Source organism: Pogoniulus pusillus, chromosome 14 (assembly GCF_015220805.1).
Source record: "Pogoniulus pusillus isolate bPogPus1 chromosome 14, bPogPus1.pri, whole genome shotgun sequence".
NCBI classification, from domain to species: domain Eukaryota; kingdom Metazoa; phylum Chordata; class Aves; order Piciformes; family Lybiidae; genus Pogoniulus; species Pogoniulus pusillus.
This window is the reverse complement of record NC_087277.1, coordinates 9,973,204-9,995,268: the sequence shown is the minus strand read 5'-3', so window position 1 is coordinate 9,995,268 and position 22,065 is coordinate 9,973,204. Positions and strand designations below refer to the sequence as shown.

The 22,065-nt window shown below is 42.1% G+C and overlaps 1 protein-coding gene across 3 annotated transcripts in view; it reads left to right on the top strand.

Moving 5' to 3' along the window:
* The first annotated feature begins 7,726 nt into the window (after nucleotides 1–7,726).
* LOC135181246 (annexin A13-like) overlaps nucleotides 7,727–22,065 on the top strand; it is a 261,747-nt gene continuing 247,408 nt past the window's right edge. For 2 of the 3 annotated variants that reach the window (XM_064154245.1, XM_064154246.1), the window contains exon 1: nucleotides 7,727–8,302. In XM_064154245.1, the coding sequence (XP_064010315.1) occupies nucleotides 7,963–8,302 (340 nt within the window). In that variant the 5' untranslated portion in view covers nucleotides 7,727–7,962. The remainder of the gene's footprint in view (nucleotides 8,303–22,065) is intronic. The other variant, XM_064154247.1, reaches the window with a different exon arrangement.

The window sequence follows — 22,065 nt, the reverse complement described above, 5'->3', positions numbered from 1 at the left end:
TGAGAATGCAGTGGGGGAAAAAAAAGAAGCTTCAGTCAGATCTTCCAAAAACAAGAGAGAACATGCCTAGAGGTAAAGTGCCTACACAAGTTCTGTAACATATATTGTACATAATTTCATACTCTGTACGAGCAATGCTAGTTTATAAGGATTCTATTACAGTTGTATAGAGCTCTCATAAGAGCTCATGAAGGTACTTCTCAGTTAGATTCTTTGCCCTTCAGTTTTCTTCTGCAATAGGATGGTTTTGTTGCATAATAGCAGAGTAACGGGACTTTTAAAGGGCATAGACTTCATTTCTCTGAATTGTACAGATGGAATCATAGAATCACCTGGGTGGGGAAGGACTTCCAAAGGTCATGCAGTCAGCAGGGACATCCTCTACTAGATCAGGTTGCTCAGAGCCTTGTCGAGCCTGGCCTTTAATATCTGCAGGGATGTGGCCTCAATCACCTCCCCAGGAAACCTGTTCCAGTGTTCCACCACCCTCATGGTAAAGAACTTCTTAACATCCAATCTAAACCTACTCTAATTTCAAACCATTGCACCTCTCCCTATCACCATAGGCCTTTGTAAACACTCTGTCTCCAGCCTTCTTGCAGGTCCCCTGCAGGTACTGGAAGGTTGCTATTAGGTCTCCCCAGAGTCTTCTCTTCTCCAGGCTGAACAATCCCAGCTCCCTCAGAGTGTCCTCACAGAAGAGGTGTTCCAGTCCCCTGATTAATTTCATGTCCCTCCTCTGGGCCAGCTCCATCAGGTCTATGTTCTTCCTATTTTGAGGGCTCCAGAGCCAGGCGCAGTACTCCAGGGGAGGTCTCACCAGAGAAAAGTGGCAGAATCACTACTCTTGATCTGTTGGCCATGCTACTTTTGATGCAGCCCAAGATGCAATTTGCCATCTGATGCAATTTGCCATCTGGGCTGCAAGGACACAGCGTTCACTCATGTCCAGCTTCTCATCCACCAGCACCCCAAAATCCTTTTCTGCAGGACTACTCTCAGTTTTGTCATCCCTCAGCCTGCAGTGATATTGACGATTGTCTCGACCTAGGTGCAGACCTTACACTTTGCTTTGTTGAACCTCATGGGATTCTCCTCAGCCCACCTTTCAAGCCTGTTCGGGTCCATGTGAATGGCATCCCAATCCATCCAAATCCAAACCAATGCTTTACATTGTTAAGATGTTAAGTTTTTAAAAACCCCAAACACCAAAATTGTAAGGCTTTGATCTTGTTTTTGCCAAACGCTGGCAGTATGTGTGGTAGAAGGCTGATTACAGTCCTCCAATCTTAGATCTGTAATAAAGATCAAATGTACCCAGAAACCCATTAGGATTGAAAGTTTAATTATCTAAATTGTTTGGAAATTTAGCATAGTTTGTTCATAGAAGGTAGTAAGTCAAGTGAGCTGCCCTCTGGAGGTGTCTGCACCTCTTCCTGTTTATACTGGGAGCCCAGACACCTATGCACAGACACCTATACTGTAGATGCCACCATAAAGATCTAAGAAGTTGGACATCTGAATCTGAACTAGTTGTTCTAGTCTCTTCCATGAAAATCTAAAGTTCAGGCAGAGAAGCCCAAGAGGGAAATTACAGATCAGCCAGACTACAGAGACTGATATGAAAATATACAAGGGTAACAGAGTCTAAACTGTAAAAGTTTATGTTGCTGATCCAGATCACGTAGGCTTCAGGGAGCAAGAGGAAAACTTCCAAGCTAGAAGCAGATGACTAGCATGCTGGCAGAGATCACTGAGGTCTGGGTAACACTGAAGCACAGTAATAAAACAAAATCGATATTTTCTCAGATTACATAGTAAAGAAATCTGTAAAGAAACCAGGCAGGACAGACTCTGTCCTTGCTATAAGCAAGCAGTCTTAAATGTTGAGGAACATTGCTGGGGGCAAAAAATATCCATCTCTTGTAGTTCTACAAGCATATAAAAAGGCAATGGAATAAAACAAACAAAACCAGAAAAATAAACTTGCAGTTCATTTTCCTGTTAAAGCAACACTATAAACAGTATAGAGTATTACTCTGGGTAGTAGAAGTGTCATAGCTCCACTGAGACTACTTACCTTTAAGGCACCTAAATGTTTACCTCAAATCCTTTGTTTGTTTACCAGGTACAATTATCTGTGTAATGCATAAATCCCCATGCAGGCAATTTATTCCCTCCCCATCTGTGATCTCTTTTAACTGAAAAATCTTCTTGAAAAGAATTCTTATATGACATTAAACTACCCGAGGAAAACAGGTCAATACATCAATAGACATGTTTTCAGATGCAGTAGCATCTTTTATGCCCATATGCATACTCTGTGCATTAATTGAACCCTTACTTGTGAAGAAGTTAATTCAAAGGATCTCTGCTGCAGACTGAGAGAGAACAAAAGAGAAAGAGAACAGTGATGGCCTATTGCATCAGTGACAAATGGACTCAAGGCACATCTATGATTTCTTTAAAAGAATCAAAGCAATAAAGAATTCTGCCACCCTCAGCAGCAGCAGTTCTCTGAGAGCACACAGGTCACTTTATTCAAGACTACATTCTTCTACAGGTTAGCACAGTAGTGAAAAATTCAAAAGAAGTACAAGCAGTTTAAAAGCAAGGTAACTCTCCACAAGTGAGGCACAGGTAACTGGCAGCAAGCAAACTCCTTTATGGCACAGGACTATTTGCTTGCCTATCCACTCTAATATCTTCCAAGCAATGCTTCCAAGCATTGGTTTTGAGCTTGTTCATGGAGGCTGTTATCCCTTCTAGTTCACAAATCTCATCTCTGACAGTGATCAGGATCTGACCTTCACATGAATATAAGAAACCCTAGGTATGTATGGAATGACCTGAGGGTTGTGACTAGAGTTTGGCTTCAGTCCTGTTTTGTAATATTTATTCTCCTTTTGAGCTTTTTCTCAGTCCATTTTGGTAACCATTCTGCTAAGTGTCTGACCTTGTCCTGACTCTTGTTTAGCTCACAGCATTTTCTTCTTACACAGCTTGTAGAGGACAGATTTTATACCATGCATCTTGTTTTACAGTACTGCTCTCAGCAAGAGCACAGGGAAACAAAGGGTGAGGGTGAACCTTGAGAGAACAGGGAGTGGGGCCAAGATACACTGCCCAAACCCTCATACTTTGCTACAATCAATATTGCCAGATTTCTGTCCCTGCCTGTGAGAGCAGGAGAATTCCATGTATTGGCTGCTTGTCCAGGTCTCCTGGATAAGGCTGTTGTATCCAAATTTTGGGATGGAAACTGGAGTCTTTATTTTCTTTATTTAGAAAATATGACAATAATTATTACAGTTATCACCTAAAATACTAAACCATAACCAATTCTAACTTTTGCAGAATACATGCTAACATTCCAAAGAAGTGCAATAGCCATAACTTTCCTGTAACAGCTGGATATCAGCTTTATTTTTAATTTAGGGCCAAGACTTCACACCTTGCTATGTGAGGGTACAAATTTCAGTCTCTGCAGAGGCCTAAATCTAAAATATACACGTTGAAGAGAAGGAAGGTAGGACCGAGCAAACAATTTGCATGTTAAGAGTGGAAGACAGGTTGCTTAAAAGGATCAGCTTAGTCCTTGTTGAAAAGGAAAAGTGTTGAAATTTGGAGCTGGAGGACTTCAGTAGGGTTCACCAGAATAAGTCAAACTGGAAAAAGAAGGGACAAACAAGGAACGACGGTGGAGTGATGAAAGCCTTCCAAAAGCAGCTGTAGGCATATGTAAAGGAATAGCTGGGAATAGCCAGGCAGAGTATGGTAACAGTATGACATGGGTAGAGCACTCATAAAGTAAGAAATAAGAGAAAGCAAGCAGCTAGTGAACACAGAAACCAAGGAAGACAGAAAAAATTGTGATGTAAAACTGCCTGAAAATCACTGGTGAGAGGTAATGAAACTTTTGCTCACCACCTCTTTCACTGAATGTAATTAGGCTGAGCAACTGCTTGAGCTGCCTTTTTAATGGCATTTAACTCTTATCTTCTGTCACTAATTACCTTTGCTCAACAGAGGCAAACAGGACCAAGGGGCAGCACGGTTAATGCTGATGTTAAGTGGCCAGATGAAGGTCCTGGGCAAAGGTGCTTTACAACATTTCTATGTTCACCTGACTTCAGAGCTGTGCCGAAGCTGTTCAGTCTTCACAGCAGGTCTGCCACTCTAGCTCATACTCAACATTTTTATTTACCCCATAATAATGTTGCAAACCTGAAAGTATGTTCAGCTGCCCCGTGATGGCAGTCTCAGCTTTACAGTGCTGCAGGAGACCTTCTATACAGTGGAAATTCCCACAGAGAAATTGGGACCACCTTGTCCTTTTCCTGACAAAAATGTAATACAAAATGGCTAAGAGGGCTCAATTTATTTAAGCTCTATATGTTGCTTTCTTCTAACATTGCCTACTCTCTTTTAGAATATTTATTTTCTTTCATGGTCTTCCCCTGACAGATTTTAATGCAGTTCGCTTACTGGAACAGTCCAACCCTCTCTCCTTAGCTCAATGCTAACAAAATATGTATGTTTTCGAGCTCACAGATGTGCTGATCTTATTTTTTGTTTCAAGTGGATCACAAATGTCAGACAAGGGACACAGTCTTCCATTGTGTTTCATGTGAAAAACTCCAGGACTCGTTTGAAGAAATGTTGTGCATCCATATATTGTAAATCTGGGGGAAATTCTACTAAACACCTACTTTTGGCTCATTTAAGTTAAAAGGAGAGCTGCAAGCTTGTCTAAGGCAAGGCTTCATTTATTATATAAAGCAGATTCCATCTTGTAGGAAATTAACCTTTGGAAAGTCGCTCCAGTTATTTTCACTGTGAAAATGTTGCAGTCTGATTCTGCCTAGTTTCAGCTTCAAGACTTGCCACACACACTGACGTGGATCGATGGGTGTGTTATGTATTATTTTATTGTGCATTGAAACTGGTATTTTATAAAGCAAGTTACTTAGAGATTATGTTTATGTTAAACCCACAAATGTCTAGTAAATAGTGAAGAATAAAATCTTAGTTTTTCTAATCCTCTAATAACTTCCCATCAGGTTTTTGAGGTATGTGCATTTTACCTGAGACTGAAGACACTGTAGCTCTATAAAATACTCTAAAAGCATTTATCCTGAAAGATAGAAGAGGTGTAACTTAGGGTTTTGTATTTGACAACTCCCTGTTTATATACATCCAAAATACAAGGGATGAGGATTGCTAATACTTCCTGTCCATCTCCACAAAAAGACTTGCCTATCAAACAAAGGTCTTGCAGAAATTCTGGTAAAGAGGCACAGAAGGTTCCATGTGAACTCGAGGAAGAATTTTTTCGCTGTGAAGGTGACAGAGCGCTAGAACAGGCTGCACAGGGAGGTTGTGGAGTCTCCCTCTCTGGAGATATTCAAGAACCATCTGGATGTGTTCCAGTATGATCTGCTCCAGGTGATCCTGCTTTAGTAGGGGGCTGTACCAGATGATCTTTCGAGATGACTTCCAGCCTCTGACATTCTATGATTCTAAAAATAGTTGGCACTTTTCTGCCGATTCCTACATAACCATTTTCCTAGCATTTAGGGCTAAACAGCACCAAATTTCCCCTGCAATATTTGAAACGATTTCCTTCTATTTCCATCAGCTGATGCATAAAGTAGCTTTATTATTTTCGCCACTCATAAAATAAACAACAATAAAGTTAACCTATCAACAAGAAAATAAAGGACAACATCTGCATTTTTCAGAACATTATGAGAAATAGAGATTTCTGCAGGTTCACAAGCTTTGTTGGACTGTCAGGGACGAAGAAAAGTTACCCTACACCTCCTGCTGAATCAAATTACATAGACTACCTGAATGATTAATTGAAGTGTCAGTTTAGCCAATTGCTTCAATTTCACTTTTTCACAAAACAGAAGTTAAAAAAGGAATTATGGGGGGGGAAAGGTTGAGTTTATTTCCTGCAGAATAGTCCCTCTGAAGACATTTTTTTCCTGATCTGTCCAATGTAGTTTTAAAGGCTTGTAAAGTCACAAGCCACAGCTGCTGCTCACAGCATTTAGTCTGCTAAACCCTGATCTCTATCTTGATAAAAAGGCAATGACTTTGTATTTGAGATTCTACTGTATCTTGTCTACATAAATAATGGCCTTGTACCCCTGTCCCTGGAGGTCTTCAAGAAAAGACTGGATGAGGCACTTAGTGCCATGGTCTAGTTGACTGGATAGGGCTGGGGGATAGGTTGGACTGGATGATCTTGGAGGTCTCTTCCAACCTGGTTGATTCTATGACTCTATGATTCTATCTGTATGGTTGATATTCCTATAATAGCAACTATCTAAAGGCTCTGTTAGAAACTCCCAATTCCGAGTTTGAATTTACAGAATTTACATTAATTTCATCAGAGATCCACTCAAACAGGAAACCTTTGGGAGCCTTGCATGAGGGACTGCCAGCCCCTCCAAAGAAACTCTCTCCTTCAGTGCCTGAAAACAACTGCAATGTTTCAAGTACTGTCAGAACACCTAAAGAGTTACTCAGATGCAATCACCTTTTGCAGCAGATGTACTGCATGGCTGGCATGGGCTGCATTGGTGGGAAAGACAGAATTCTCCTTTCTTGTCAGGTACTACTGTACCTGAAAGACCAGATTCCAGCTATTGAGATTTTACAGCTCAAAATCACTGACACGTAATACACACAGGAAGATCTCAGAAACATCTTAAACTGTAGGTGCAGTGCAAACATTCCTGTGTATGCTGCAGACTGATCTATTTCATCTGTTCAGTATCTGCCACTTTGGAGCGTATCTACTACTATATTTTATGATACATCGGTCCTGCAACTCAACCTCCTAAGATCATTTTACAAAAAAAGGGGAAAAAAAACAAGGAGAAAAGTTTTAGGTGTGAAAAACAGATTTTGACTTATTTTTTACACATCAGAGCCAAATCCAAATCAAAAATGTAATGGACAGATAGAAACTAGAGACTGAATAGTAGCAGAAATAACCAAGCAAACGTGAGTGAAACCTTCCTTGCTCTTTGTAGTCTGGTATGATCAAGCAGTGTGAACATAAAGTAGGTAATACAAACCATTAGAAACATATTGAACTTGGGTTTTTTTTTTCCCTTCTAATATCTCTCTGGGCAACCAGGGCCAGTGTTACAACGTTTTCACTGTGAAATATGTCTTCCTTATATCTAGTCTAAGTCTACTCCCTTGTAGTTTAAAACCTCTTATTCTACGGCAACAGGCTTTCCTAAAATGTTTGTCGCTGTCTTTCCTATGAGGCCTCTTTCAAGTACTGAAAGGTCCTCCTGGAGTCTTCTATTCTCTAGGATGCACAGTAACAACTCTTTCGTCAGCCCTTCCTCATAGGAGAGGTATGCCATCCCTCTGAACAGTTTTTGCAGCGCTTCTCTGGTCCCCCTCCAAAGCACACAAGTGTTTCTTGTGCTGAGGACTCTGGAACTGAACACGGTACTCCGGGTGAGGGCTCACTAAAGCGGAGAATCATCTCCCTCGCAGCCAGGCGAGTTCCCCCTCGGGGACGAGGGTCGTTGGCCCCAGCCCTGAAGCGCCAGCAGACACCGGCACAAGCTCCGTCTCCCCTAGAAAGAACGCGAGCCCTGAAGGGCTGACGGAAGCCGTGACGGAAATCGCACCGCCACCGGCCAGCGCGGCGCCTGCGCGGAGCCGCCCCCTGCTCGGCCGCCCTCCGCCCCGCCCTGCCGCCGGCGCGGGGCCATGGGCGGCAGCGGCTGAGGCAGCCCGGAGCGGAGTGCGGGGCGGGGCGCGGCGCTGCCGCCGCTGGCGGGAGCGGCCGCGGGGCGGTGACTGGGCGCGGTATTCCCCGGCCCGGTGAGCCAGCCGCGGGAGCGCGGCCCCGGGACTCAGCGGTGGGCGTTTTTGGCGGCGGGCATTTTTGGCGGCCCGAGCGCCGCGCCCTTCCCCTGCCCTATGTCGGCGTGGCTCGGCCGAGCGGTGCTGCTGCTGGGGCGGCCGGGGGGGCCCGCCGTTGCCGCCGCTGCCCCTTCCTCCTGCCTATGTTTGCTACGTGGCCCGCCGCGCTGCTGCTGCCACCGCCGCCTGGGCAGCCTGCGAGGCGGCGCTGAGGGGCTGCTCCTCCCGCGGGAGTCGTCGCCGCCCGGGCGGGCGCTGGGCACCCACCCCAAGGAGCCGATGGAGGCGCTGAACACAGCGCAGGGCGCCCGCGACTTCATCTACAGCCTGCACTCTACTGAGCGGAGCTGCCTGCTGCGCGAGCTGCACCGCTTCGAGTCCATCGCCATCGCCCAAGGTGAGTGGCTTCTGCCTTACGCCCTGAGCCGGCACCTGCCGCCTGCTCCCCGCGCCCGGGACCGCGCTGAGGGTGAGCGGGCGGGAGACGGCCCCTCAGAGACAGGTGGGGGTGGGCCTGGCCGGGCCGGTGAGAGGCCTGAGCCCCTGAAGTTCTGAGTTGCTTGTGGCGGGGTCCTGATGCCTTCGCCCAAGCAATTCCGTCGGGCGCCCAAGCGAGTAGCAAACTCCAGCAGAAAAAGGCATGGAGTGGCAGCCGCCAGTTTATTTCACGGTAGTTGGACATAAACAATGCACACAAACTGGAATTTACTTTCCAGAAGCATCCGCAGCACTTTCAGAACTTAAAACGAGCCAGCATGGCAGATCCTCTGTGTGTCATCTCCCGAGGAGTTCGGAGGAGCGTGGGTGGCGTTCTTTCGGAATGGGAGTAGGAAAGTGCCTCTCCTAAAATCCTCTTGACACTGGTGCGGCAGGAAATTGGTTTCAGACCTCTTAAGAGACGCTGGGCTGCTGCTGCTCGGGGGGCTCATTCATGAATTACACCTCCCAGCGGAGAGCTGCCCGCTTGCCGGCTTTTCTTCTTGGAAGTACTGGCTTCTGCGGGCGAAGTTGGAAATGTGCTGCGGAGGCTTATAGATTTCTCTCTGAATATAGTGCTGTGCAACATCAGTTAAAATAATTCGCGGTGATTTATTTCTGCCTAATCCAGTTCTTGCCAACTCGACGCTTTCCCTTAAATCAATACCTGACAAAATGAAATCCTCTTAATTACAACCTCGATAATTCTGTTTCTGATGCTTAGCTGTAATTTATGGTCCCTATTGCAATGAAGTTGATAGCAGGTACTGAAGAGATGAGTGTGCGTTTCATCTAGGCCTCTTTGTGACTTTGATAGTGGCTTGCCCTTGGAAAGGGCATTTCTGTGCCTTATGGCTCTTCTGTGTGTGTCTGGAAGAGATCTTGTGGCAGAGAACAGGTCCAGGGGTCAGCCATAGGAATGTTGCTTTGTGAAGAAACAGAACCTTTTCAGGTACTTCTTTGATTTTTATAACAGACTTAGGTATAAGCATTAATGTTTCTAGTCAAAGCCAGAGTTGGAAAGGCACATTTTAGGAGCAGCACTGCTGCTTTGCAGATTATGAATCAGTTATGTTTGTTTTCTGGCATAGTGTGAGGTATGTTTAAAGCTATAAGCTGACACTAACTTTGGAATACTAATAATTAATACTCTTCCTAAATAAATCCTCCTCAGCTTCTGAAGGCTTCTTGCCATGAGGTTTTCCTGTGTCTATCTCTGTAGTTACTGCTCAGGTGACACTAGGCTGCTTGTAGTGCTTCTTTCTACCCAGAGGATCATGTGGTGGAGATCAAAATGAGACTTGAAAATGCATTTCAGTGTAACGTCTCAGGGTTTATACAGACAGAATTCAACAGATGGTCCTATTTAATGTCTTTTTGCTCAGTTGCTGCTAGCTATAAAATGAAAGTTTGTTTCTATAAAATACTGTGAATTGATGGTGATTCAGGATTTGAGAGACAGAGTAACCAGAACCTTTAGTTTGAGTTAGAGACTACTTCATCAGACCATATTAATGTGCTGCAGATTTATAACAGCAGTGGATATGGCAAGCCACTTGTTCCTAAATCTGTGAGCATTAATCTCACTGGAGAAATCATTTCAACAAAACCTCAGTTGTACACTTTGTAGTCTCGCAGATGAGGGCTGCACCAGGTGTTTTAATGCCATCAGACCTTGGTTCTTGAAGTCAGATTCTTGATCTGCCCAGGTCATAGCTTGGTAGGACTATTTCACATATAGCCTTTTCCTTTACATGTCTCCATTCACGTTTGTGCTTTTGTTTCCCTTTTTTTTCCTTATGAGACCGCAGCTGTGATAGCAGCTTTTAACTCTGAGAAATTATATTTTTTGTATGTGGTAGAAAAATAAAAATCATAACCAAGAAGGCATCCTAGTAAGACTTTTTAATTACAAGTTAGAAGGGAAAAAATGTTAAAATGGGAGTGCATGCCTTGTGTACTTCCCCTGATGTTCTAGAGAACTAAAATTGTGTGCACAAGAGGAAGCTTGGCACAGAAATTATCCAATGCTGGTAAAATAGATGCACCCATCACAGCATTGGATCCTCGCTGGTGTGCTTGTGTGTGAGCTGCATTTGGCTGAGGAAGGGAATGACAATGCCAGGAGTTCCTAGGTGGGACAGATTGCCCATAGCTGCTCTCTGTAGAGGGTTGATATTGACATGATTCATGCATGAAGAAAGGCAGTGGCTGTAGAGCCAGACTCTTGAGAAATGTTGGATGTGTATCATTACCCTCAACACCAAGCAGTGCCAAAAGAATACAAATTGGATAGTGGGGTTGCACTAGAAAGAAAATACAGTTTCTTGAGTGGATGTTGATATTCTGTACTTCACGTGCTTTTTGTGATTAGAAAATATTTGTATGTTTGCTCTTCCCTGCTGTGAAAGTGTTGACTGTAAGAATGACCTAGCTGGGTTTACCAGTTGTAATTGTGAGTAGCAGCAGATGGGGTGTGAGAGGTATTTGCGCCTTGATTTCCAAGTACTTTCTCCAATCTAGTAGTATCCCATTTGATTTCTCCATCCAATTAATTTAATCAAGATAAAGTGCTCCTTGAAATGTTTGGTTTCTTCTCAGTCTTCTCGTTCTGTGGCAGCATGCTGTGGCTCCCAGTAGCTGGTTCTTTAGATGAGATTGCTACTTTTTCTCTTGCATTAATTTCCAGTGAAAGTAATCCAAATGCAGCCATCAAATTTACTTGTCTACCTGCTGAGTTAATTCCTGTGTCTTGTTTGAGTCCAGAAAAATCAATCTCTCCTCAATCATGAAATGCCTGTGCAGTTTTGCCATTGTGCTTAAGCTTGTTTTGTGCCTGCGATTTTTTCATACTTCTATATAGAAAGGGAAGTCTTGGTCAGTACCCTTCTTAACACACTCCTTAGTAGGTTAAGTTTTGACCTTCTTCCTTCACTACCTCTTCTGTGCCCTAACAGACCCCATATCAGCTAGGGGAAGCTGTCAGCAATATGGGGAGACCTGGGCACATCAAGAACCAAATGGGGCCTGTTCCTCAGCCCATTCCCAGACCTACCACCAGAAGGATGCAGTTCCATCAACTAATTGTCCTAGCGAGAAATATGACAGGACACACTATCTGTGGCCTCCGCTAATGGCAGAGGCTTCAGGGAAACGCATCCTTTGCTGCGGCTGCTACGCTGAAGGAAGGTTCTCAGGTAGGTGGGTTGTAGCCATAGACCTGTAAGTTAGATGAATCTCTGAAGCATTTTTGAACCTTAACACATCTGTTTGTGCCGTAGTCACAAAAGCTGTAGGTGGGCAGGAGTTTCTGAATGTGTTCCTGCTATTTTCTCACTTGTCTGGACTTACAGCTTCCAGATGCCAAGCGCTAGCAGTCAGGTTAAAAGTTTTAGTTTAGTAATAAACACTGAGATTCTTCTGTTTGTTTTAGTGCACCAGCCAAAAGGCAGAGCTCTATCTGTGAGCTTGTGTTCAGGGGCAACTGCATAGCTGGGCGCTTAACTTGAAATTAATAGGTGGGTTTTGTCTAGAAGTTGTTTTGAGAACTGTCATAATTTAGACTGTTGTTTTTGTCTTACTGTCTTTAAAATTTAGTTAAAACATCATTAAGTTGCTTTTTCTGAAGACATCTGCAAGACCACCTCACCTGGATTTGGTTTTCCTTTAAGTATTTTTCTTTTTCTAAAAAAAATAAATCTTTTTAAAAAAGCTTTTCTTTCAGTCTTGTAAGGGTGCATAAGGTCTCACACTTTCCAAATGGGAGGTTTGAAACAGTTTTTAAGCTTGTTTCTTGTAAGCCTGTCAGCCACACCAGATTAGAGATGATGCATGTGAACTTGAGTATAATTACTTTGTGTTTTCCTTTCTTACAGTTACAGGAATGCTTGAACTATCAAGTAGACCAATTCATTTTAAGTGTCATAGTTCTGCTTCCCTGTGTGTTGAAGTGATGCTCCATATCTAGGCTTAGTTTTTGTTGGCAACAGATAGTCAAATCCTCCTTCCTGCTGTTACTTTCTGGCATGAGGGAGATGAAAGTTTAAAAAAAATAAAGTAAAAATCTTACTGGCAATGTGGACAGTGACTTAATGCTTGTGACCTTCTGTAGGAATCCTCCATTATAAAAGAGTGGTATTAGAAAGATGATGTCACTTCTTTAAGGAGCATATATTCAGGTGTTCCACTGTTTGTTTCCAGCATGTGATACAAAATGATTCATGAAAGCACTTCTGAGCAGTGCAGCAAGTCTGATGACAAGAAGGAAAAATACTAAAGGTTTTGACTTGCTTGGATAAGAAATACTGAACTTAGCATGTCTGCTGCATCTTTATTCCTAAGGGTCCAGTTGTTCTTATCTATGTTGGGTTACAAGATTCTTGAGCCCAGATGTAACCATTTCCTATTAATAATACTAACACCGTGCCTCTAAGTAATCACAGGTCTTCATAATGAGGGAATTCATTGGTTTCCTGTCTTTTATTGCAAAAATGGGGGGAGGAATTCCTGTTTTCCCATCTTTGATTCCATATACATAAAATACTATGTATTTATTTGTTGTAGAATATAAAATACATGTATTTTAGAATATAACTGAACACAGTTCCTTGAAAGCACCAAGTTGCAATTTCTGTTTTAAATGGAAGGCTTTTGTGATGTGGTCGCTAAATAAAAGGCCTTCCGAAGTGTGATTGCTTGTTTCTCTGCCTGTTGAGGTGGTGTATTAACTGGAAAACACAGTAGCAATGCAGTTTTGACTGCTGGTTTTGTTGATCTGATTTTCAGGCATTGGAGAATGTAGTCTCTACCTAGATTCTCTTTGAAGGCACTACTATACATGGTTTAATAAATCTGACAAAACTGGTGCATTCTGTTAGAAAAGTGTTTATAATTTCAAGTTACTGCATCTTGTCTATGTTAATAAGTGTGTGGCTAAAGGGGACCTTCATTCAACAGGGCTGACAGCTGAGCCAAGATCTCTTTGCAGGAATTTGTAAGCTTTTATCCATTGTTCAGTGAGGTCTTACTTTGGTGTTTTATGACCTGGTGTTAAATTTATTAACTCTTCAGCTTACTGGAACAGTTCAGGGGGTGTTTGAGACTAGGTGCCTGTACATCCACAACTTCATAAAGAGAAGTTAATTCAGAAGATAACAAATGTCATCAAAGACAGATTTCACTGAGGTTTTTAGACACTCCTGTGGAAAAGATTCTCTTTATTGTATGAGTCAGATGCTTCTTGTTAAAAAGAACAAACCCCTTTTCTTGACATAGTGGTTTGGAGTCACTTAGATTTTAGTGCCTTTTTTTGTTAGAACTTAACATGTTAACACAGCAAAGCATAATTCAGTCCTTCAGGAAGTGCCTGTCTGGTGTGAAGACTGATTTCACAGTGAAAGTGTGAGGTTTGTTGTGAGGACCACCCGGCCTGCTGAGTTGGGAGAAGAATGAATTGTCTGGTGTGGTAGGTACCTTGGGGGCAGTTCTTTCTCTCCTCTGCAGGTACACAGCTGAATTCTGAGTTGTATTTGGAGAACAATCATCTACCTCTTCCCTGCTGTGCCCTAGGTCAAGAAATTGTGTTTCAACACTAACTGTAGGAAAATGTCTTCTAGCAAACTGCTGACAAGCATCTGGTTCACAATTTTTAAGTGCCTGTCAAGTTGGTAAAAGAACAAACTCTTTCCAGCCTGCCTACATGCAGGTCCTTTGGTCACCTTAGACCATTGCAGCATACATCAGAACTATTGGCAGTCTCATTGAGTCAGAAGTACTCAGTGGAGAAAGGAATATTGTGTTTCACATGGAATAATCCTACTTCTGGTTTTGCTTCTGAAACTGTAAAATTTACACTGCATCTCTGCCCCCCCCCCCCCCCAAAAAAAAAAAACAAACAACCAAAAAAGATAAAAATTTGAGACGTCCTCTCATGAAAGAGGAGTGCTACACAGAACCTACTGGTATTTTTTTTTCTTTAACATCTATGGTTGGAACTGTTCTGTTTTCAAATGGTTGTCATATGTGTAGTGCAAAATTGTAAATTATTATGAAAGACTTCTTGCCCTAAATTGTTAGTTAATGCTAATAGATGCTAGCCATTTGTTGCCATGCTGCCAGAGGGAAAAAACCCTAAATCAAAACAAAACCCACACAAACAAAGCTCCAGACAAGTAGTGAGGAATATGAGCTACATCTTTTCCTAGGTGTTCTGACATGGTTTTTCTTGACCCTTGGTGAAGAGAGGGAGAAATCACGATGCTGAAGAGTAGAACTCTACCTTCTACTGTTTTTAGGTATCTAGGACAGAGCCTGGATGTGGGAGGCTGTATTCTTAATCCTCTGACTTGTTCTAGTGGTTACATAGATATCAACCAGCTGTATCGCTGGTGAAAAGTGAACCCTACAGGTAGTCTGTTGAGTAACAGGTAGACATGAGAGTTCCACCTTCTTTTTATCCCTAGATTGGATTCTCACTTATGAAATTTAGGTTTTCAAAGTGTTTTGGGTTTTTTTTTTTTCAATATGCTGCCTCGAGAACATGAACACCCATTATCAGAGAAGACAAAGTGCATGGGAAGGGCTGGACACAACAGGAATGCCTTAGTTAAGGAATTTAATGCTTCTGAAGCTCTACTGAGAGGTGTGCCCATTCCTCAAGAAACCCTTCAGAAACCAAAGTGATGTTAAAAAAGCCACAGCCAAACAAAACACCAGACAGATCCTGAAACTCCAAAGCAAAAAATGCATGAACAAAACCTCACTTCCAAAATGCATTCTTGGGCAGTAGAAAATCTGTTTCCATTGTTCATTCTAGCACTGACTGTTGCATTGGCTAGCCATACATTGCGTATCTTTGTTGAAATGCTCGTTTGTGTTTAAGCTTTATTTCAATTGGATGTGTATATTTTATTTGGACTTCCTTTTTAGAGTAGCAATAAACTGGCAAATTTAGGTGGCTTGGAGAAATATATTTTTTTTTTATGTTGTCATCTCAGTGCACAAATTGCTAACAAGTCCAGAAGATACTACATTGAAAAAAATCATAACATTTAACTTTGAATAAATTTGGCAATTCTGGTTTTCTGCCTTAAACTCCATTTGTGAGACTAGTTTTATTCATGCTGATACACATAATTCTTTGAGATAGGACCATGTGTCTGTTACTTAAGCACTAGAAGGCTCTGAGTTTTAATGTCATAAACAAGAAGATTGGTTCTTGGTCACTTGTGGTAAAGCTGTGTTGCAACTGTTCTCTGAAAATGTCAAAAGTAATTAACTAGGTTGCTTTGAGCCACATTCAGCCAAGTGCTGTTGTCTTGAATTCGTGTTGGGTTTGCTATTGTGGTTTGGGTTTCTTCCATATTCTGAAATTTTGCTTGCACGTGTAACTTAATGCAGTTCCTAGTTTTAGTTCTCCACTTAAATGCAGAAACTTTGCCATATGTTTTTGCAGAGGAGAGCCTCAAACATTCAAGTGAAATCGATGCCAGATCCAGAGAAGTCCAGTTGTCTTACTGTCTATAAAGGCTCTTTCCTTGCTGGCAGGTAGTCCAGTATTGATTGGAGGAGTATAAATGACTTACTGCTGTCTTGCTTTTGACAACTCATTGTAGCATGCAAATATCCTAAGCCACTGGTACCACGTGAGAGCCCAGCGCAGGAGGTAGTATCGCCAGAGACGGACAGTGATTTTGGTACAGTAAACAAACAAGTGTGTTTGCTAAGAGCAGCAGGCTGCTGGTTTGACAGACGTTCCGCTTGCTTGTTTGGATGCAGTTGGCATGTATAGCTACAAGAAACACAAGTATGTAGATTCAGTTTAATTATATTCATATAAAGCCTTTGGTCTCAAGCATTTCAGTGATCCCACAGTGCTTTGGCGACCTACTCTTCATACAACACAACAAAATGTTTCAAGTGGAGGGGTCTTGTGGAACCTCCTGACCTATCCCATAGTTTCTAGATTATACTTGACCAGAGATCTCGGGCTGTGAAATAGCTTCACTGACTTGAAGCTCAGCATCATCTGCCTTATGCCTTTTCCTAGGAAAGTGCTGTGCATTAAATTGTGGACTAAACATAATGCAGGAATAATGTTACTGTTAAAAAATATCATTATTTAGTCAGCTACCTTTCTTCATCCCTGCAGTTAATGATTTAGAAGAGGTAACCCAGCACATTGCTTCACTTAAAATTTCAATTTTTTGCATGTTTTAAGCATGTGGTGTGTACAGAATAGTCATTATGCATGAACATCTATTAAATCAGAAACCAAAAAATAATAAACCTCAGGTTATCATTCTTCAACTGTGTGTGTCTTGTGTTAAAAAATAGCTATAAAATCATTTTGTTGAGAGAGATTTTTAGCAATTTTGTCTGGTATAAAGATACTTCTGATTTAGGTCTTTTTAGGGAGCGATCACTTCAAATACAGCTGTTACTTACAATGCAATTTAAACCTTTGAGAGTGGTAAGAAACACTTGAATCTCCTAGTAATGGGCATGAATTAAATGGATCATGTTTATTCTGAACACAGAGGTACTGCTTGGGTAATCAAAATGAAAAGCAAATGAAGTCTATCAGTTTCTCTAAAGTTATTTAGTGCTTACTCATTCAGCTGAAAAGTCTTAGCTGTAGTCAGTCATGTTTATTATTTAATCAATCCAGAACTAAAGCAGCAGCTGTTGTCTCCAGGAGAAAATCTTTTCTAAAAAGAAAGAGGAAGTGGAAAAATGAGATCAGTGTATCATGTAAACAGAGTACTTACAGAAGTTGTCTTGGATCTCTCTGGTGTTGGTTTCTTGAGTTTGGGTTTTTTTGTTGTGTTGTTTTGAGGTTTTGGGTTGTGGTTTTTTCCTCGCAAGAAGTGGCTTGTGCTAAAGAAAGCTGGATGTGTGTGCGGGCTGTCTTGTGCCCCCGCCTCATTCTCTCATTTGTTCTTTCGTTCACCTTAAATTAGCACAGTGTTATTTCAAAAGCATGAAGGCACACAGTTTTGTTTCTGTTTTATTGCTGGGTGTGAAAACTTCCTTTGACACTGCAAGCCACATGGAATTTTGGGGCTGTGACTAACCCATGTCCAAAACAAAACCCGCACTTCCTCTGAAACATGGGAAGCATTTTAAGGCAAAGCCCACAAAATATAATTTTAACTCAGTACATATTTAATTAAAAACTCTGGGATATAAATCAAATCGTAGATTGTTTTTACAGTGTCCATTTACTTAGAACTCTTCGATGTTTTGTATGTTATTAATAAAGTATCTACCCTGACAACCATAATATGTACCTGTTTGTGCTGCTTACTATGCATTTTGCTGCATCATTTCCCAGTTTCCGTTTGTGTGTGATGGACTTAGGATGGTTTTTTATGTTGGTTTTTGAGTATTATTTGAGGAATGTTTTTTAACTTAATTTTGGCACGTTCCAAGAGGTAATTTTTTTTTTAACCTTACACATTTCTCTCTAGATAATAAAAAGACCAAATAAGAACATATGCAAGAGTGAAATATGTTTGAGATGGGGCATATTCTGCATCAGTTCTCCCCTTGCCTGAAAGCAGACATAAGGAGAAGCTAGCTGGTTTTATTCTCTCCTGCTGGTTGTGCCCAGGATTAAAACTGTTCCTCAATGTGCTTGCTAGATTGTAGTCAGACAGGAGCATGACATTTCCAAAATTAAAACTTGCCTTACTATTTGGCAGGGATTCTGTAGGAAAGATTCTTCCATGACCTCAGGGAAGGATAAAGCCTTAAAAATATTTTTCATTTAAAAAGGAATGGAGAATTTTGCTAGAAAAAAAGCTACAGTGAGACCAACTTGAACTGAGAGAGTACGGACGTGGTTCTCCCATTCATGTAGTGGACATAGTCTGGGATCTCTCAGGTGGCCACAATAGGTAGGGGGATCCATAGCTATCTTGCAAAAAAAAAAAAAGTCAGATGAGAGAGGAGACTGAGATTTTCCCTCTCACCCTCCTCCCAGCACCAGTTTTCCTATTGCCTATTTATGTTTCATGGAGTAAGTGAAGCAAAGTAAATAGGTAGCTGCAGAAGTGACAGTGGCATAACGAACTTTGACCTTTTACTCTTGAAAATATCAGACTTCTTGTGATTTTTATGCCCCACTCCTGAAGGGGAGGAAAGTAACAAAGCTATGTTTGTGGTTCTGATGTAGCACACATGGCCTGTGTCAAAGATGACTGGTTCCAGTGGGAAATACGTGGCTTATTTGTTGGATCTGACTTAACAGAAAGAAAAAACAATATTTGGGTTTGAAGTGTTTTCACAGTTGGTTTACTTCTCTTGACTGGATACTAGGAACCTCTTGTGTCAGCCTTCTTTCTGTGCTTATTGCATTTTTTTTGCAGTTGGACACTGATCTGGCTGAGTTGTAACTTCAGTAGAAAAAAATGAACCAATTACACAACCCCTTCCCAAAACCTGCTCTCTTATCTCAATTATTCTTTTCCAGACACATAGGAAAAATATTCATATGGCTTCCCCACTGTGGGATAAGAGCATGCACGGCTGAGCTGTGGATAAGCAGATGTGTAGTAGATGTGACTTGTCTATGTGGGTGTGCATTTACTGCTGGCCTCATCCATGCTTTTGCAGAGGCAATATCCTCTTCTTTCTCACTGCCCTGGAAACCTCCGGGTGTGAAAGTCTTGTTTCTACTTTCCATGCTAGCACTGCTGCTCTTCACTGGGCCCCACTGCACACTTGGCTGAGCAAAAGTGATTAGTGTAAAGGAAGAGGCCCAATTGCATGGCCAGGAGGGAATTTAGTTCAGGAAGAGAAGTATCAATCGCCCTTGCCAGCATGTTACAGCATGTTGACTTTAAATCACTTCTAGGTGCAGTTTTGCATTTGGTCTAAGGTTCTGTCCTTTGTTTTCTCACGGAGTGCCTTGTGGGTTTTTGAGCCTCGGGAGAGAGTTCTGGGACCCCTCCGTCACTAACAGCACATGCAGTGACTTGCACCAGTAAGCAATACTGTTTCAGTCTCCCAGATTACTCTTGCTAGAGCTGCAAGTACTTGACAGTACATTGGGGAGCATTTTTGACCTTGGAAGTCATCTTATGACTAGATGGGGAGCTGTGTCTCTTCCTCTGACTGTCTAGCATTATTCCTTCTGAGATCACTCTCTGCTCTCCTTTATCACACAGTACTGTGCTTCAGCGCTACTCAAGGCATCCTCAGTCTGAATCCACTCCCTTGCTTGCTATCAGAGAAGGAGTGGTGTAAACATGGGCCAGATTTTGGAGAAGCAGATGAAAATGAGGTCAAGAAAGATGCTGGAGACATGCTGAAATCAGCCTTCATCTCACAGTGTGAAAAAATGTCAAGGATGCAAATTTCATTAAGGTCTCCTATAAATAGTGACATTACAGATGTGTCATTGATGCAGGCAGTACAGTAGTGCCACAGCATACTTGCTACTGCCAAGTGGAAAAGTGTTAAATAGGTTATTTCATACTTCTTCCATGTGGAAAACAAAAGGAGGCTCGTGTTTGCAGAAGACCTTGGATTCAACTGTAGCTTTGTGTTTACAGTTTACTAATTCTCAAGCTGATTAGCAGAACTGGAGGTGGAGAATGTAATTTCAACACTCAACAGGGGTCTTCTGTGCACTTGCAGTGAAATTGTGACAACAGGCAACAAAAAACTATCAGTGGAAAAGGGGAAATGTGCAAAGTTGGGAAACCAACTATGAAGAAGTACCTCATCTTTAATAAATTGGCACTGGGTAGTTTCCCAGGAGAATTAAGTGACATTGAGATTAAATAGACCAGATGTGCATAGAGCAGAGATGCCAAAGCAGCTTTGGAGGGAATGTGTGCATGGCTGAGACTTGTGGCAGTGTGGCATGGGCTGAGGCTTTTGTTAGCACTGCAACAGAGATGCGCTCATCTCAGCTAGTTAATTCTGCTCAAAGAGGGCTTGTGCCTACCAAAGGCAGCAGGAATTCTGACCAGATGTTTTAGGTTTTGTTTGTTTTGCAGAATAAAGGCAATTGATTGAGGGCTAAAAGTAAACTTAGGACTGTTCACTTATAGAAAGAGTAGAGCACAGCAGTGTGTGTTTGTCCTCTGCTTCCCCTTCCTTAGATGAGTTTATTAGGGTTGTTGATTGTGTGAATGATTTCCAGTCACTTCAATGAAGTGATTTGTTTCAGTATAACTTGCTGTGCAGAATAAATTGATAATGCAGCTGCATAACAAGACAACACTTCATGGTCTTTAACATAAGAGCCAAAAGAAAACGTTTTGAGGTAAAGTTCCACATGAAGTGTAAGCTGACTTTCTATTACATTATATCATGCAGCATTCATTCCTTCAGCAATCTGTTAAAGATAACTGGTATTGCAGCTTGGTTTTGACAGTGCAGAGTCAGTTGCTGCAGTTTAACTGGTTTTACAAATGTAGCCAGAGGCTTTGCAAAGTTACATGGGGAATGTGCTCAAGTGGTAACCTGCTGCACTACCCCTAGCAGCAGTTTAAGAGCTAAGATGAAGTTTCATTGCTACTGCATTCTGTATTAATTAGGCATTTATATAGAAAGGTACAAATTAAGTAAATTTTTTGTCTGGAACTCAAATCATCAGTGGTTTATGATGTTCCTTTTGCTAACAGGTATGGATAGTTTCTTAAGGACTTCAAATGAACTCATTTTTGTCTGTATTGCCGTGATGCAATGAAATAAGTGTTTGCACTTAATGTGAGTTAGCAACAGAGTATCGTTCAGTTTATCTGTCCTCTCTACTTCTCATTCTGAGTAGCAGTCTTAATTCTGGGACAGGTGAAAAGTGATAAACTCTACATGCATTTAGAACTATTTCAGAGACGAGCTTATCTCTGCACACACTTTTTCTCATTTCAAGAGACCAGGTCCACTGCATCTGTTAGGAGACAGGACTAGAGGAAATGGTTTCAGGCTGCACCTGGGGAGGTTTAGGCTGAATGTTAGGAAGTATTTCATCACTGAAGGGGTTATCGAACATTGGAATTATCTGCTTAGGGCAGTGGTGGAGTCACTGCCCCTGGAGGTGTTTAAGCAGCCTGTGGATCTGGCACCTGGAGACTTGGGTTGGTGTTGACCCTTCAGTGCTGGGTCCAGGGTTTGGCTGGATGATCCTTGAGGGGCTGTTCCAGCCGGGTGTATTCTGTGATTCTGCGAGGTGTAAGCCTCCTCTGTTAAAACGCTTTCTTTGTGGTAGAGTAATGGAGGAGGGAGTGTCCCGGTTCCCCTGGGTGCTGCACAAGCTGCTGTTAGTGAGCTTCAGACTGCTGGCTGTGAGCACAGGATTGTGTGCCTGAGCTTGAAAGTCAGTGCCTGCTCCCTGTGCTTCATCAATTACCTTTTTTTCTCCCTCCATTCTTTCCTGGGCAATTGAGTGTCGTTTTGGGCAGGTGGGGGAAGGTCATAAGGGAGAGGAGGGGTGAGAATAAACAGACTCGTCTCTCACCACCTTCCCAGATTTCTTTTTTAAGAACAGGGCCTGAGGGGGAACTTCATTAAATAAAAGATATTACAATTGCATATATACCTCCCTAGATATTTCATGAGCACTCATTTGTAGGCATCAATGATGCCTAACATTGTTCTGTTTAAAGGTGATGAAAGCCCTCCGCTAAATCAGATTTCCTTGGTTGTTCACAGAGCTCTGATTATTCTTGT